The following is a 16,999-nucleotide window of genomic DNA, read 5'->3' on the forward strand; positions in this document are numbered from 1 at the left end:
CACTGCTCACTGAGCACTTCCTGTATGTCAGGCCCTGGCCCCGACTACAGGGCATGGGGGAGCAGCGGCTGGCAGGGTAGAGGGAGTGAGTGTTGGCTGGGGCTTGGGAGGGTGATGAAACCTGCAGCACTGGAGAGAGTGGACAAAGGCAACTCTCTGTGGTGGCGAGTGGGGGCAGGCAAGAGGCAGTAACAGCAGAGCCATGCCTGGCCAGGCCTTGGGTCTAGGTCCCCAGTTGTCAAATCCCTAGGCCTGTTTCTCATACTTCCCTTTGTAACTTGGGAATCTGGGGGCTGGAGATCTGACAAGAAGAGAGGAGGGGCCGAGGAGGAGAAAGGAAAGGCGGGGAGGAAGGGGAAGGGAAGGGAAGGCAAAAGGGGAAGGAAGGTTTGGACTAATTATTCTGTATCAACTGTAGAGATCAAAATCTGTAGCCCAAACCTGAGAACCACGAACTCCCTTTTCCTCAGACGTCTGGACCGTGACACCCCAGAGGCAGCTCATCACCCAAATATGTGTGCAAAAACAGAAACATCAAGCCCTCCAGCAGGGGATTTTTGGTATAAGCCAGAGGCTCTAACCTACATAGGCCAGCCCAGAGTTTGGAGACCCCCGGCCCACCCCCCAGGGCACAGCCCCTGAGTTAGCACACTCCAAGGAGGGCATGGAGCCCAGCAGCATGCCCTCTCCTCCCCAGCATCCTCCTCTTTGAACAGACTGCAATGTGCAGGTCACCCGTTTGCTGAGCAAGGCTGCTCAAGCAGGACCCAGATGCCAAGTCCAGTAGTATGCTGCAAGCCACGGGGTGGCCCTCCCTGTGGAAGACACCAGTGTGAAGGCAAGTTGGCTGTCTGGAACAGGAAAGGGTCCTTACTGCAAGAGAAGGAGGGGGGAGCAAAGGAAGCGGACAGCTGCGCACTCCACAGGGAGGAGCCCCAAAATAGAAAGGCGCAGACGCACTGCAGCCCTTGACCCAAAATGCTCACAGTGACACCATAAATCCAGCTCTGCTCACTGCAGCGGGGCTGCTGAGGAGACTGTGGGATCCTCAGGGGTCAGGACGCACCTTTGCCAACACCCTTCTGATGACAAAAAACTCCAAGCCAATTCCGACCTCTGATTATTAAAAAAAAGTGCTCATAGCCATCACTCCCTGCCCTGCGTGGTATAGGCGTGCACGTGTGTACCTTGTTGGTCCTCATCCTAGAAACCCTGATGTAGGCAGAGAGCAGCGTTATTAACCCTGTCTCACCAATGTGGAGACTGAAGCTCAGAGAGGCTCATGCAATGTCTCCAAAGGGGGCAGGGAAGCTGCCTCCCTGATGAGCTGGTCCCTGGGACCACCTGAGTCTTAGAAGTGGGACCCATGGACAGGGGATCTCCTCTGTCTGGGCCAGTTTTGGAGCTGTGGCATGTCCCCAGCCTGCATAAAGCAGGAGATACCAGCAAAGATTCAAACCCTAGAAACTGGGTTCCCTCTCGAGGCTTCTAAGTGTGCTATCCAGACAACTTGGTCCAATTCTGCTGGTTGTCCCCACCTCTTCATGAGGTTTTTAAGTAGGCTGTCTTTCTGCCAGGCTGGGCGGTGGAACTTGCTGGTCAGAAGGCTCCAGGGAGCCAACAGGGCAAAATAAAGATGCTTCAATTCTACTTGTATATGGCCTGCCTCTGTCACTGCAACCAAAGCTCCAGGATATCTGGGACTCTTTTGTTCATGGCTCTTGCCTGAGAAGGCCGTATAGATATCTGAGCTAATAATCTGAAAAGGGGAAGTAGCAGGGTAGTAGGCACTTTGGAGGCTGGCACTTTGGTTTGAGAGGTGAATTTGCTGCCTTTTGCCTGCATGATCCTGGGAAAATCCCCATCCTCTCTGAGCCTCATTCACTCTCCACTTTGGGGAAGTGAAAATACCAGTCCTGGTGTCACAGGAACAAATGAGATGATCCACACAAAGGACCCTGCACCAGAGATCGAGCCAGCCATTCACTGAAGTCTCCTCCTGGTTTCACCAAGAACAACAGAGTAGGATGGATTTGTTCCCAGAGGAGGAGGCCTGGGAACAATTTGCTCCTAGATGGTGAACTCCTGGTTCCTAGGGTGTAGCACAGGGCTGGGCACACAGAAGGGATTCTGGTAGTGTAGCAGGAGGCCAGAGATAGACAGGCCCTTAGAGACCACACCCAGACCCTTTGAACTCAAGAGGAAAGAGACTTGCTAAAGGTTTTACAAGGTGCTCACTCCAGCCCTGGAATCGAGTCTGAGGTCTCCTTCCTGAGTCTAGCACTCTCTTTGCTAGGAAAACCATGTGCCTGGGAGGCTGATGGGCATGAATCTTGAACCTTATCACACACCTAGGGAAGAGGTGACTAGAGCTCCACTCACTGGCTATTTTTAAGCTCACCAGTCTAATGGAGGACAGATTGAATGGGGCCAGTATTTCTGCAGCTATTCAAATCCCTTACTTCTCCCCTCACTTTGGGGCCCCTTTCTCAGTGCCACTTACATTTAGAAGTGAGAAGATGGGCTGAGGGGTTGGTTTTGGTCACACTGTAGGTGGAAAATGGCAGCCCTTGGTGTAGCTCACCACCTTCTGCATAGCTGTGCTTCTGAAAGTCACTATATTTCTCAGACTTTTTTCCCTTTATCCATAAAGAAGGACAATGACAATAATACCTCTTCCCCTAACTACAGAGTGGGTGTGAAGCCCAGAAGTGATAACTGGGCATGGCAACTCATCATAATCTTAGAGAGTGAGTCATTTATTAACATTAAATGGCTGAACATAGAAGATAGGCAAAGAACACAGTGCTCCCTGCCTTCTCCAGTGGAATATTTCATGCCCTTAGCACCCCCATTTTGCTTAGGGGCTGCCTTATGAACGGATCAGGTGACTGCTCAGAATTGGGCAAATCTTTGCCACTTGCAGTGAGGTGCAGACTGAGACAGAGAGACATGTGGCATGCACACTGAATCCCAACTCCATAGAGGTTCCCCAGCACTCGCATTTCGGAGTGCTAATGCTTTTGAGATTCTCCCACTAGCAATCAATTGACCTACTGATCTGGGGGAAGAGTCGAGATCTTAACTTTAAAGGGAAGGACCCAATGTTCTGCTTCCTATTAAAATTCCATACACTATCTGCTGAGACGGGATACTTCATTAACCTTGAATAGATGCCCAAACATTCAAAAGATAAAACTCCTCTTTTCCCCAGATCACAAGAGTAGCTAAGCAATCATGCTACTGAATGCATGAACAAATGCTGAAAAGGTACTTGGATCACTTAGATTTCTTATGAAGACTATTCCTTCATTACATGTGTTCAGAATTTTGTGGTTTTCAATGTGCTTTAGATTGAAGAGGCAGCAAAGTATGGTGCAGATGACACTGATTTCTTAGATCTGCCACTTCTGTGACTTTCATCAAGTTGCTTAACCTCTCTGAGCCTCAGTTTCCTAGAGGAAATATCAACCTCTTCTTCTCAGGGTTATCATGAGGGTTGCAGGAGATAATGTCCCCCAAATGCTTAGCAACATGCCTAATATCCAGTCTATGCTCAATTAAAAGTAGTTATTCTTAACTCTTGGACCATTTGAACTTTGTTCTCAGGGAGGGCAAAAGATGTATAAAACTCATGGCTAGATAGCAGTAGATGCAGGACTAGAACCCAGATGTCCCTGAGCCTTTCTTAGTCTGACTCTAAGAACAACAGCAGACCAGATGCACGTTTTCCTGCAAGGGAAATTATTTACATGTAAATTTAAGGGCCATTTAAAAAGAACTCTCCTTTTGGATTGATATATTTCAAGAGCAATTTTAGATATATTTTTTCTTTGTTAGCATGTTTTTCAGTAAAGGACAGGGGAACCCGTTAACATGAATGCTTTAAAGTAGCCCTCTTGTTAGGAATGCTTTCAAGATGAGGGAGAGTAGAAAATACTGCTTCTCGTTGAGCCCATTTTCCTGGGACTAGGGATCAGGGTGTCATCACAGGATGTTAAGGAGTGTCAGAGGGAGAGCAAACAATGAAAACGTCCAAGATTCAGCAAAGGCCACACCCTGGAAATGTAAGCCTAGCAAAGGACCCCCTTCCATCACTCACCTTCTAGGCCAGGTCCTGCAATAACTTGTTTGCTTCTTTCCACACCCACATCAGCATCTAAAGCTTTGGGACTTTGTGATATGAACACTTTTACACTGCTGGTGGGATTGCAAACTAATACATCCTCTATGGAAAAAAGTATGAAGAATCCTCAAAGAGCTAAAAAACCTTCCATTTGATCCTGAAATCCCAATGCTAGGTAACTACCCAGAAGAAAAAAAGTCATTTAACCAATAAAGACCTTTGCACTTGAATATTTATCACAGCTCAATTTACAATCACCAAGATGTGGAAACACCCAAGTGCCCATCAACCTAAGAATGGATTAATAAACAGTGGATATGTGCACCATGGAGTACTCTCAGCCATCAAAAAGATGGAGACTTTGTATCTTTTATATTTACCTCCATGGAGCCAAAGAATATCTTCCTTAGGAAAGTATCTCAGGAATGGAAAAGCAAGCAACCTAGGTACACAGAACTAATTTGAAACTAGCAGGTGAACAGCTATAGGCTCGCATGAGGGAAAAACACAGTTAAATTCAAGAAGCGGGGAGAAGGGAAGGGAAGAAGGGTGTTCCGTAAACTCCCACCTATTTGGTACAATGTAGGGGTACAAGACACCTCCTGGGTGAAGGACTGAACTATAACTTGGACTTTACAAATGCAAACAATGTAGCCTAATTATATTCACTCTAATATTAATCCAAAATAAATTAAAAAATAACTTGTTTGGACAGCAGGTTTCTTGGTAGATTCCCAGGCTATTCTGCTTTCAGACTGTCAGTCTCTGTCCCTTCTCTCAGTTCACAAGCACCCAAATGCTGAGATCCTCAGTGTGTGCAGCAGAGTTCAATGTTAGCACTAGGCACCTTCTGGAAGCTACAGGGATTGCCCAGCCATGAAAATCTAGCTGTTCTCAGGCCAAGAGCTGCCTTGGCTGCCTGTTGATGGCAGCAGCAGCATTCGTCAGGCACAGGCAAAGGAGTGGGATCTCAAAGTGCTGTCCCCTTCAAAGGCCATATGTGTTTTCTAAGAACATAACTGTGGTTTCAACTGTGAAGAAGATTCATATGAGGGAGTTGCTTTCCAAGCCCAAAGCATAGTTTTTTTATCCCTTCAACTGGGGAAAATCCTTGGACTTCAAGGACATCTTGGAGTTCTGGAAATAAGGCCAGTCAGAGCCAAAGGCAGAGAACAAGGTGTGCCACAGAGGAGTCAGAAAGGCATATTTTGATTTCGTTCAAGGTGTGACTCTAAAGCAATAAATGTGAATTTTTGGCATGGCTTACAAAGGTCTCTAAATCCACCTGCAAAGTGAAGTCAAGTCCGGGATACTGTAATCAATGACAACTTCTCCAGAGTAAGGGCATGGATGGCTACTCCAAGGTCCTAGTCAAAGGACAATCCTACCCACAAAACTGTATTGAGCTCTGCAGTAATCAGAACCAAAGCACTTACTTACTAGTCCCCACTTTTTAAGAGAGTGTAGGTGGAGTGGTTGAGAAGTGGAAGAGGACCACTGCAACTACAACCCACCCATAATTTTCTCCTAGGATTTGGCCAAGTAAATGGAAACAAGTGGGAAACACAGGAGAAATGGTGACACTGATCATGAAGTATGGGTGCATTACCAGGAAGTTTTCCATTCCTGACTCAGTTGTTGACCACAAAAAAGAAGCAAGAAATATAAAGGGTAATTAAGATGGAGGTTAGGGATGTCCATCTAGAAAATGCCTAGGAGCTAGCAATTTTGAGGACAGGCTGTTGGCCAAGTAACAGCTCCATCTCTGCCATCCCACCTAACTGCCATCTCTTTGAGAGCTGGGATGTCAGTAAATCGAGTTTTGTAAACATCCATGCAATCAACTCAATATCACATTCTCAATACATTGTTTGTGGTTGATAATAAGGAAAAAAAGAAGCAAGATTTCAATCACCTTCTTCCACACCTTCCACACCTGATATGTGCACATATCAGAATCTTAAAATAAATAGAAAGCTAACTTGCTGAAAGTGTATTGCCCTGAGAATTGAAGAAGACAGTTATGTGAAATGGCATTACCTCAGAGCCTAGGGATCCCAGTTCTGTGAAGAGGAAGGAAGTAGACCCATGGCTCTATAAGAACCATTTCCTCTCTGCTCTATTAATTTCTGAGATTAAGCAAGCCACTCCTCTGTAAGCCTAATGCCCTGAGATAACAGCCATTGTGTTTGCTGCAACTCCTGCTAACTGAGCTAATCTTGGTAGACTGGCAGTGTCTCAGGATTTTATTGTCAAATTCAACCAGCCAGTGGCTCTCATGGCCCCTTCAATCATCATCCTGGCCCCCAGAACTATGAACACAACGCTGAGTTCTAGACACTTGGATAATGTCTGGGTTCCCAGGGAATAGAAGCAGAAGGGTGTCAAATGAGTTTTTAAAAGGACACCAGGGCCAGATGGTTGAATGGGGATCCTTTTCTACGTTCTACTCACTGGCTTCTTGTTCTCAGTCATACTGAGCAAGTCCATGCACTATATCTAGTGCTCGCCATTCTGACTGGTTTTGATTTAGAAAAAAAGCAGAATCTTCTTCCCTGTCATCCTTCCTCTTTTTTCTTGCAAGGGGGACAGTGCAGAGATCACTTGACTAGGAATCCAGGTGGAGCTTTGGACTGTATTTCCAACACTTTCAGAAACCTACAAGGGGCAGTGGCAGCTCATCTCCTAGATCTTTTCCAGATCACATTTGAGTTCCTTATATATTGGGTTGGTTCCTTGTCATCAAATTTACACACAGAATTTCAATAACACATCTTATATTTATGTTTAAGATTAGAAGCATTTAACACCCCCCTCCCCCCCATAGCCCATTGTCTGACCGATTCCTGGAGCTTTCTGGGCTCCTGACGATTTCCCACCATGGTGAAATGGGGAAGCATGCTCTTGATTACAAGCCGACTTTTCCAGTCATCCATTGTTTGACCTGCAATTTTATTCTTGACTCTCCAAGGCGTCTCCCAAACGACCTAGACACAGGGCTTAGGGAGACAAAAAGTACACTGTCTTTCAGATGTGAAGATGAGACCAATGACCCCATGAATCACAGACTTTCACTTTGAGGACAGGTTTGTGTGGAATCAGCCACGTTCCCTTTCATGTCTCTCTCCCCACCCCATCTCCCTCATTGGACACCCCCACCCCCAAGGATGAGGGCCACTTCTGTGATGTAGTTGGCTGAGATGAAATGACAGTCCTTGACCAGGGGCACAACAAAGTTCAGTGGACGACAGAGGAGTGGGTGGAGGAACACAGCCTGATATAAGTAAAATACCATTGGGCTTACAGGCAGGGAATGTGGGTCCCAGGTCTGGCTTTGCTTTTGTTTGATATATAGTGGTACCCGGGGAAAGGCACATTTGATTTCTGAGATGTAGTTTCCTTATAAGAAAAACATGGTAGTTGAATCAGGTGGTGACTTAGGGACACTTCAGCTCCACTAGAGTAAGCCTTATGGTCCATAGAAGGAGCAACCACCGATCCTGGTCCTATTAAGATCCAGCCAAGTCAGCTGATCAACAGTATAAAGCCTGATAGACACCAGAATGAAGCAGTGAATGTTAGAACAGGCTTATAAAAGCCTGGTACACTGGTTTAAAAATAAATGACTGAGCAGGCCATGACCAAGTCTACTCCAATCTATGCTTCCATGATGGATAAGCAGACATATGCAAACCCAGATAAAGCTGTCATTTCCTTTTGTTTCATGAGTAGATGTAAAATAAGAGCTCTATTAAGGCATTCATATATAAAGACAGCTATACTTCCCATAAATCTCCTTGGCAGCACAGCATCAGGCTCTAAAATTTCAATGTTCAAACTTCTACCTCTGGAAAGATTGAGAAGTACTTTTGCTCATTCTCCCACTGAATACAACTAAAATCTCTGGGCTATTTACAAAATAAACATAGGAAGATACCAAAAGGTGGAAATGAAAAGGTAGATTGGCTAGAGACCTTGGGACCTGAGGAAGGATGTAGTGTTGAGTTCCCTAGATTTTCTTTTTGCCTTATGTATGCCAGACTTGAAGCTGAAGAAGCCGGTAAGCCAGAATACCAGTGGACACTGATGAAAAAGTCCCAACAAAATTCTGCTCTTTCTATCCAAAGGACCAGGAAAGTGTAGTCTGTCAAGATAGAAAACCTTTAGAGAGCAACTGTGTTCTAATCCAGCTTAATAATTCTATAACATCAACAAAAGCCAAGTGGGAAGTCTCGGCTTCACCTTTCCCTGGCACTAATGAAGCGTTCTTTCCCATCTCTGCTAGGATGGTATCAGTAGATGCCAAGTGGGGAGCTGGAACTCTCATCCCTTTCCAGCAGTAATGAGGCTAATCTCCCTATTGTCAATGAAGGCTAAATAAGTAACCTAGACTTTTATTCTCACCTGGCAGAAATAGGATGGTGCCCTCTTCCTTGTCAGAGCAGCATCAGAAGTCAGTTAAAACAGAAGACTTAAATAAAATCCATTCTTTTAATATAATACCCCAAACATCCAAAATTTAATAGAAAAACACTTGCCATACCATGAACCAAGATGATCTTAAACCGATTAAAAAATATTATCAACGGATGTCAATAGCAAGATGACACAGATGTTAGAATTATCTGACAAAAATTTTAAAATAGTTCAACCAACACTTGCAGCTGTACTTGAAACAAGTAAAAAAAAAAATACTGAAAGTTTCAACAAAGAAATAGGAATTCTCAACAAAGAAACAGAAAATATGAAGAAGAACCCAAGAGAAATTTAGAACTAAAAAATACAATAACGGATATAAAATCAATGGATGGAATCAAGAGAAGAATAGGAGGGACAGAGGAAAGATTTAAGACAGAACAAAAGAAATTACCCAATGTGAACAGAAAGAAAATAGACTGGAGAAAAATGAACAGAGAATCAGGGACATATGAGATTAGTAAATAAAAGGTGTAACTTTTATGTCATTGGAATTCCAAAAGAAGAGGAGATGATGGGACTAAAAAACATATTCAAAGAAACAATGGCTAAAACTCCCCAAATTTGGTAAAAGACATAAACCAGAAAGTTCAAAGAGCTGAGTGAACCCCAAACAGTATAAATTCAAAGAAATCCACTTCAAGATCCATCATAACAAAACTTTAGAAATGTGAAGACAAAGTCATGAATACAGTGAGAAGGAAATGACACATTATTTGTAGAGGAAAAACAATTGGAATGCCAGTGGACTTTTGATCAGAAACCATGGAAGGCAGAAGGAAGGGGCACAGTATTTTTCGAGTGCTATAAAAAAATATCTGTCAACTTAGAATTCTATACTCAGTGAAAATATATTATAGATGTGGAAGTGGAATCAAGACATTCTCAGAGGAAGGAAAGTAAAAGAATTTGTCAACAACAGACCTCTACCAACAGAATGTCTAAAATAAATTCTCTAGGGAGATAGGAAATGATAAAAGAAAAAATCTTGGCCAGAAAGGAAGAACAATGGAGAGAGAGAAAATATCAATAATGTAATAGACTTTCTTTTTTCTCTTAAATTTCCTAAATTATGTTTGATGGCTTAAGCACCAGGTATAACATTACCTGATGTGGTTCTAAATGTATGTAGGAAAAATACTTGACATCATTACATTATAAATGAAGGGAGAGATAAAGGGATGAAAATAGTAGGTAAGATTTTATACTTCACTGGGACTAGCAAAATGCCAACAGCAGTAGACCATTATAAGTTATATGTGCATATATACACATGTAATAATGTATTACCCAGAACAACCACTACAAATGCTTTACAAAAATATAAACTCAAAAACTCTATACACAAATAATATGAAATTCTAATAATTGTTCAAGTAACCCATAGAAAAATAGAAAAAAGAAAATCAAAAAACAAAAGCCAGAGAATAAACAGAAAACAAAAATAAATAGGCAGAATTAAGCACTAACTTATCAATAAGTACATTAAAAGAAAATCATTTAATATACAAAATATTACTAAAAGATAGAGAGTAGCAAAGAAGATAGAAAACATGACCCAGTGACATGCTGTTAGCATAATATTCATCTCTAATAGAATGATTTAGGAAGGTTGAAAGTAAAATGATGGGAAAAGATTTATCATGGAAATGTTAATTTAAAAAGTAGCAGAAGTGGCTCTAGTAATAAAGTAGACTTCAGAGCAAAGAAATTTACCAGGATGGATAGAGACATTACATAATGATAAAAGGGTCACTCAACCAAGAAGACACAGAAATCCTAAATATGTATGTTCTAGACAACAGAGATTTATAGTATAGGAAGCATATGTTAGTAGGAGAAATAACCCCCATACACATTTACAGTTGAAGATTTCAACACCCTTTTCAACAATTGTTTGAACTAGACAGAAAATTAGCAAGCTATGAACCCAACAAAAAGTTTCAATCTAATTGACATTATAGAATGCTCCACTGAAAAACAATAAAATTTATTTATTTTTCAAGAACCCCAAAAATATATATGCCAAAACAGATATATTCTGAACCATAAAAATGCCATAAAAATTTAAAAGAATTAAAATAATATATGATACATTCTTTGACTATAATGGAATCAAATTAGTGATACAATAACAGACAGACAACATTAAAATCTCCAAAAATTTAGAAGTTAAACACCACACTTTAAAGAAGTTTGTGGGTCAAAGAGGGGGTCTTTAGAGAAATAAAAAATATATTGTCCTGAATGAAAATGAAAATATAGTATGTTGAACTTTGTGGAACATTGGTAAAGCTGTGCTGAGAGGCAAATATATAGAAATAAATGCTTATATTAGAAATGAGGGAAAGTCTAAAATCAATAATCTAAGTTCTCACTTAGAGAACCTAGAAAAAAGAAGAGTAAAATAAACCCAATGCAAGCATAAGGAGGAAAATAATAAAGAATCAAAATCAAAAAGTCAATAACATTGAAAAGAAAAACAAAGAAACACAATTTTTCCTTGATAAAATTAATGAAATTAATAAGTCTCCAATAAGACTGACAGAGAAAAATAGAAGATACAAATTACTAATATCCTGATTGAAGAAGAGGATATTACTACAGACTTTGCAGACATGAAAAGGCTAAGGGAGTACTACGAACAGCTTTACATATATAAATTTGGAAACTTAGATGAAATGGACCAATCATCCTAAAAGTATGAACTACCAAAATTTATCCAGCATGAAATAATCTGAGGCACCTTATAATTATTAAAGAAATCAAATTCATAATTTAAAAAATCTCCCAAAATAAAAACTGCAGGCATAGATGGTCTCATTAGAGAATTATGCTGATCATTTAAAGAATTAGCACCAATTCTACATAAATTCTTCCAGAAAGGAAATGAGGAGGGAACACTTCTCAACTCATTGTATTACCATGACAGCAAAGACAAACACTGTACAAAAATAGAAAACAATAGACCAATATTTCTTATGAATATGGACACAAAAATCCTTAAGAAAATTTTAGCAATTTATGAAAAGAATTATACACCATGATCAAGGTAGGTATATCTTAGGAATGTAAGGCTTGTTCAATATTAAAAAATCAATTCATGTTATCCACCATATTAATAGGCAAAGAATAAAAATCATATGATCATCTCAAAACAATACTGAAAAGAGAAAAAAATAAGTTGGAGGACTTCCTTCCTAATTTCAAAATTCACTACAAAGCAAAACTAATCAAAACAATGTAGTACACATATATCAAAGAAATAGACTTGAGAAATCAGAAATAAACCCATAAATCTATTTTCAACAAGGGTGCCAAGATCACTCAGGGAAAGATTAGTCTGTTCAAAAAATAATCTCAAAATAACTGGATATACACAGGCAGGAAAATGAAATTGGCTCCCTACCACACATCATATACAAAACTCAGCTCAAAATCATTAATCAACCTAAATATACGTATTAATACTATAAAACTCTCAGAAGAAAACCTAAGTTAAATTTTTAAGCCTTGGATTTGGCAATGAATCCTTACCTATGACATTCAAAACATGAGCAACAAAAGAAAAAAGTAGATAAGTTGGACTTCATCAAATTAAAAGCTTTTGCACTTCACAGGACATTATCAAGGAAGTGAAAAGATAACATACAGAATGGGAGAGAACATTTCCAAAACCTATTTTATCACAACTTCGTATCCAATATTTACAAATAACTTTTATAATGCAATGATAAAAAGACAAACAACACAATAAAAAATGGGCAAATACTTGAATAGACATAGCCCCAAATAATATATATAAATGGCCAATAAGTATAAGTAAAGGTGTTTAACATTACTAGTCATTAGAAAAGTACCAATCGAAAGCACAACACATTACTTCCCATCTACTAGGATGGCTATAACAAAAAATAAAAATAAAAATAACAAGTGCTGGTGAGGAGGTGGTGAAATTGAAACCCTCATACATGGTGGGTATGTAAAAGGTAGCAAACACTGTGGAAAACAGTTTATTTCTCAAAGAGGTAAGCATAGAATTACTATTTGACTTCACAATCCCACTTCTAGGTATATACCCAAAAGAACTGAAAATAGGTATTATTGTTTTTGTTTCTAGTCCTTTTCTTAAACATTGTTATTGTTATTATTATTAAATTTTAAGCCTTTTAAATTTTGTGACGACAAAAAGTGGAAACCTAATAAATACATGTGTATGTAAAAAATTAAAAAAAAATAGGTACTCAAACAAATACTTGTACACAGATGTTCTTAATGGTAACATTCACAATGACCAAAAGTGAAAACAACTCAAATGTCTATCAGTGAATAAATGGATAAACAAAATTTTAACATAACCATACAGTGGAATATTATTTACCATCCAAAGGAATGCAGCACTGGTAACATGTTAAATATGATGAACCTTGAAAACATTATGCTGGGGGGGGGAAGAGGTAAGATGGCTGACTGCAGCCATCTTTACACAGAGGCTCCCATCGAGAAGGAGAGTTAAAGGACAAAAGTTTAGCAAGTAAGCTGATTGTTTGGAGCTGAGCCAAGAAAGAAGATTGAAGAGCACACATCACCCCTGCTGAGGTGAGCTACAACCCCAAGGAAACAAACAAAAGGTACAAAACTCATCACCAAGTGGACAGGAGTCCCCTCCCCCATGAGAATGGCTAGCAGTATACTTTCTACAAACAAGTGAGCAGAGTTCAGATCTCCTCCAATATTATCCCATGGAAGAGACCATCTAAAAACTAGAACTCTTTCCCCAGAGAGGACCCACTAGTGTGTCATGGCACTCTCCTGCCAGGCATAAAACTGAACATATACTCTACCTGCAATTCTGAACTCCCAGCACTCACCTCCACTCTCACCCTGTGGTCTGGAAGCCTGTCCCCCATGGAGTCCAGATTCTTGGGCATTTTCTTGAGAGGTATGGGCAGGGCCTGGGCTGTTACAAGTCTGTGCTGAATCAGTGGCATGGGTGTAAAGCGAGGACTGTGGAGTGAGGGAACCATATGGGAGAGGGATAGATGGTGCCCTGCGGCTCAGCACAGCAGCAGTAGCAGCAGGAACAATAGGGCTCACACCCCTGGTGATGTTTTGGAGAAACACTTCCTGCCTCTCTTAGCAAGCAGAAGGAGTCAGGCCTCTGTTCCAGTGGTGGCCACGGGTATAACAGATCTGGGATGAAAACACAGACCCCATGAGCAAAAGGTATGCCTGAGGTGGTACCTGGCCAGGTGGGGCACTGCGGAGATGGAGAATAGAATCGGTGTGCATGCAGAGGCAGCATACTCTCAGGGCAGGACTGAGTCAGAATCGCTGCTTTTGTGAGCCCAAGATGCAATTGGCCTTCAGGGGAGCATAGCTGGGACTAAAGCAGTCATGGCAGAAGCATCAGACCAGGGACGGGCAGGAACTGAGAGTCCTTTGTGAGCTCTAACCATGTCTGCCCCAACACAGAGTGCAGCAGAGACAGAGATGCCAGCTCTGTGAGAATTGGTGCAGCAGCAGTGTCACAGGGTGGGGATGAGTCGCAGTTTCTGTGAACTCTAACAGCACCTGGCCCAGAGGGGAATACAGCTGGAACAGAAACACAAATTCTGCAACAATATAAGTGGCAGCAATACCAATAGGGGCAGAGCTGAAAATGAGTGAAACTCCCCAGCCTCCATTAAGCACCCAAGGTAGTCAGGCTTTAGCTCCCCCTACCAGCTGGTGGCAGAGTATGGTGGCCTGGCTGAGGAGACAGAGATCTCCTGGTGACTCAGGCAGGCACAAATCCCTGGTATTTCTGCTTATTGGAAGGAACTGGGTCACAACCCTGCAGGGTTACCAGTGACTGGGCATGACAGAGGTCCAAAGTGGGGAAGGAGACATCAACCTTCCTGGACTAATTCATTTGTTGGGTGGGCTCTTCTGACTCCATGGAGCACCAGAGTGAGTCACACTCAAGCTGCCAACAGAACCCTACTATCTAGTTGCTGGAGAACTTTTTAACTCTCCCACATGAGACTGGGTGCTGACTGGGACAATTGATTTGGAACTCTTGACCTCGGCCAATCACCCGAGGACCATACAAGGAGGTGGTGTTGGGGGAAGGTTTGATTGTCCTTTTCTAGTTGTTGCTCGTGGGGGGGGGCAGGGTGTCTTAGTTGCTTGTATTTCTCCAGAGCTGAGACTTCAACCCAGAGTTATTGATTCACTAGGATTGGACAGAAACCAACTAAAAACAAGACAGAGCCACTTAGCCCCACCACACAAAGCAGGTCCCAGGGTCTCAGGCCATAGTACTGTACAGGTCCTTTGCAAAGCGGTAGGGGAAAACCTGTAGTCACTAGTCCCAGCTCTTGGACAAAGGGCTGGGTAATCACTACTCCAGGAGCCACCAATCCAATTTCACCTTATCTGCTCATCTAGCCAAATGGTGAAAAATAATCATGGGGCAGAATCAGCAGAAAAACTCTGGCAACATTAATAATCAGAGTAGATCAACTCCCCTAAGGAATGACAAGGCAGACACACCAGAAGATCACATTAAAAAACAAATGGCTGAGATGTCAGAAATCAAATTCAGAATTTGGATTGCAAATAAGATTAACAGAATGGAGATGAAGATGGAATTAGAAATTCAAGGAGCATTTCAAAAGTTGTCTCAATAATTCAATGAATTCAAAGACAAAATCACCAAAGATTTTGACACATTGAGGCAAGAACTTGCAGCCCTCAAAGATCTGAGAAATACAGTAGAATCCCTCAGTAACAGAATGGAGCAGGCTGTTAAGGAAAGATAAGGATGGTCACTTCGTATTTGTTAAGGGCAGCACTCAACATGATGAGATTTCAATTATTAACATTTATGCACGCAACCAGAATGTGCCTCAATTTATCAGAGAGACTCTAACAGACATGAGCAACTTGATTTCCTTCGGCAACATAATAGTCAGAGATTTTAACACCCCTTTTGCAGTGTTGGATAGATCTTCCAATAAGAAGCTAAGCAAAGAAATTTTAGACTTAAACTTAACCATTCAACAGTTGGATTTAACAGACATCTATAGAACATTCCATCCTAACAAAACTGAATACACATTCTTCTTATCAGCACATGGAATATACTCCAAAATTGATCACATCTTAGGTCACAAGTCTGACCTCAGTAAATTTAAAAGAATAGAAATTATTCATTACATCTTCTCGGACCATCATGGAATAAAAGTTGAACTCAGTAACAACAGGAATCTGCATACTCATACAAAACCATCAAAACTAAATCACCTTATGCTGAATGATAGCTGGGTTATAGACGAAATTAAGAAGGAAATTAACAAATTTTTGGAACAAAATGATAATGAAGACAGGAATTACTAGGTTTTATCCCAGGGTCTCAAGGCTAGTTCAATATATGTAAATCTATAAATATAATTTATCACATAAACAAAATAAAAAACAAAGACCATATGATTTTCTCAATTGATGCAGAAAAGGCTTTTGACAATATTCAGCATCCTTACATGATCAGAACACTTAAGAAAATAGGCATAGAAGGGATATTTCTTAAACTGATAGAGGCCATCTACAGAAACCCCACAGCCAATATTGTATTGAATGGAGTTAAATTGAAATCATTTCCACTCAGATCAGTAACCAAGCAAGGTTGCCCATTGTCTCCACTGCTTTTTTTTTGTGGCTGGGACTGGGTTTGAACCCGCCACCTCTAGGTATATGGGACTGGCACCCTACTCCTTTGAGCCACAGGTGCCACCCCAAGTCTCCGCTGCTTTTTAACATTGTAATGGAAATCTTATCCATCACAATCAGGCAAGAAAAGGTGATCAAGGGTATCCATATATGGTCAGAGGAGATCAAATTTTAGCTCTTCGCAGATGATATGATTGTATATCTGGACAACCCCAGGGATTCAACTACAAAACTCTTTTTTTTTTTTGAATGGTAACTATGTACATTAATGCACTTCTGGGGTACAGTGTGGGGTTTTCACATGCAACCTGAAATACTTCCATCAAACTGCTCAACACAGCCTTCATGTCATTTGTTCACATTCTACTCTTAGAAAGATTCACCTGTACCTCTATAAGATAAACCTCAGAAGTGATCCCCCCAAACCCTATCCCTCCACCCATTCCCCCCTCCCTTCTCCCTCCCCCCTCCCCATATTCTTAGGCTATTTGGTTATAGCTTTGCTTTAAAACGTTCACATTCTACTCTTAGAAAGATTCACCTGTACCCCTATAAGATAAACCTCAGAAGTGATCCCTCCAAACCCCCGCCCTCCACCCATTCCCCCCTCCCTTCTCCCTCCCCCCTCCCCATATTCTTAGGCTATTTGGTTATAGCTTTCATATAAAAGGTATAAATTAGTTT

The 16,999-nt window shown here is 41.3% G+C and overlaps 1 protein-coding gene across 1 annotated transcript in view; it reads right to left on the reverse strand.

Annotated features, from left to right (window-relative positions):
• MAMLD1 (mastermind like domain containing 1) overlaps positions 1-16,999 on the reverse strand; it is a 130,154-nt gene that overhangs the window by 54,337 nt on the left and 58,818 nt on the right. Inside the window, exon 3 of the mRNA XM_003800941.3 lies at positions 6,967-7,125. Coding sequence (XP_003800989.1) covers positions 6,967-7,062 — 96 coding nt within the window. The 5' untranslated portion in view covers positions 7,063-7,125. The remainder of the gene's footprint in view (positions 1-6,966; positions 7,126-16,999) is intronic.

The sequence above is a fragment of the Otolemur garnettii genome, unplaced genomic scaffold (assembly GCF_000181295.1).
Source record: "Otolemur garnettii isolate 467f Iridium unplaced genomic scaffold, OtoGar3 scaffold00190, whole genome shotgun sequence".
Lineage (NCBI taxonomy): Eukaryota > Metazoa > Chordata > Mammalia > Primates > Galagidae > Otolemur > Otolemur garnettii.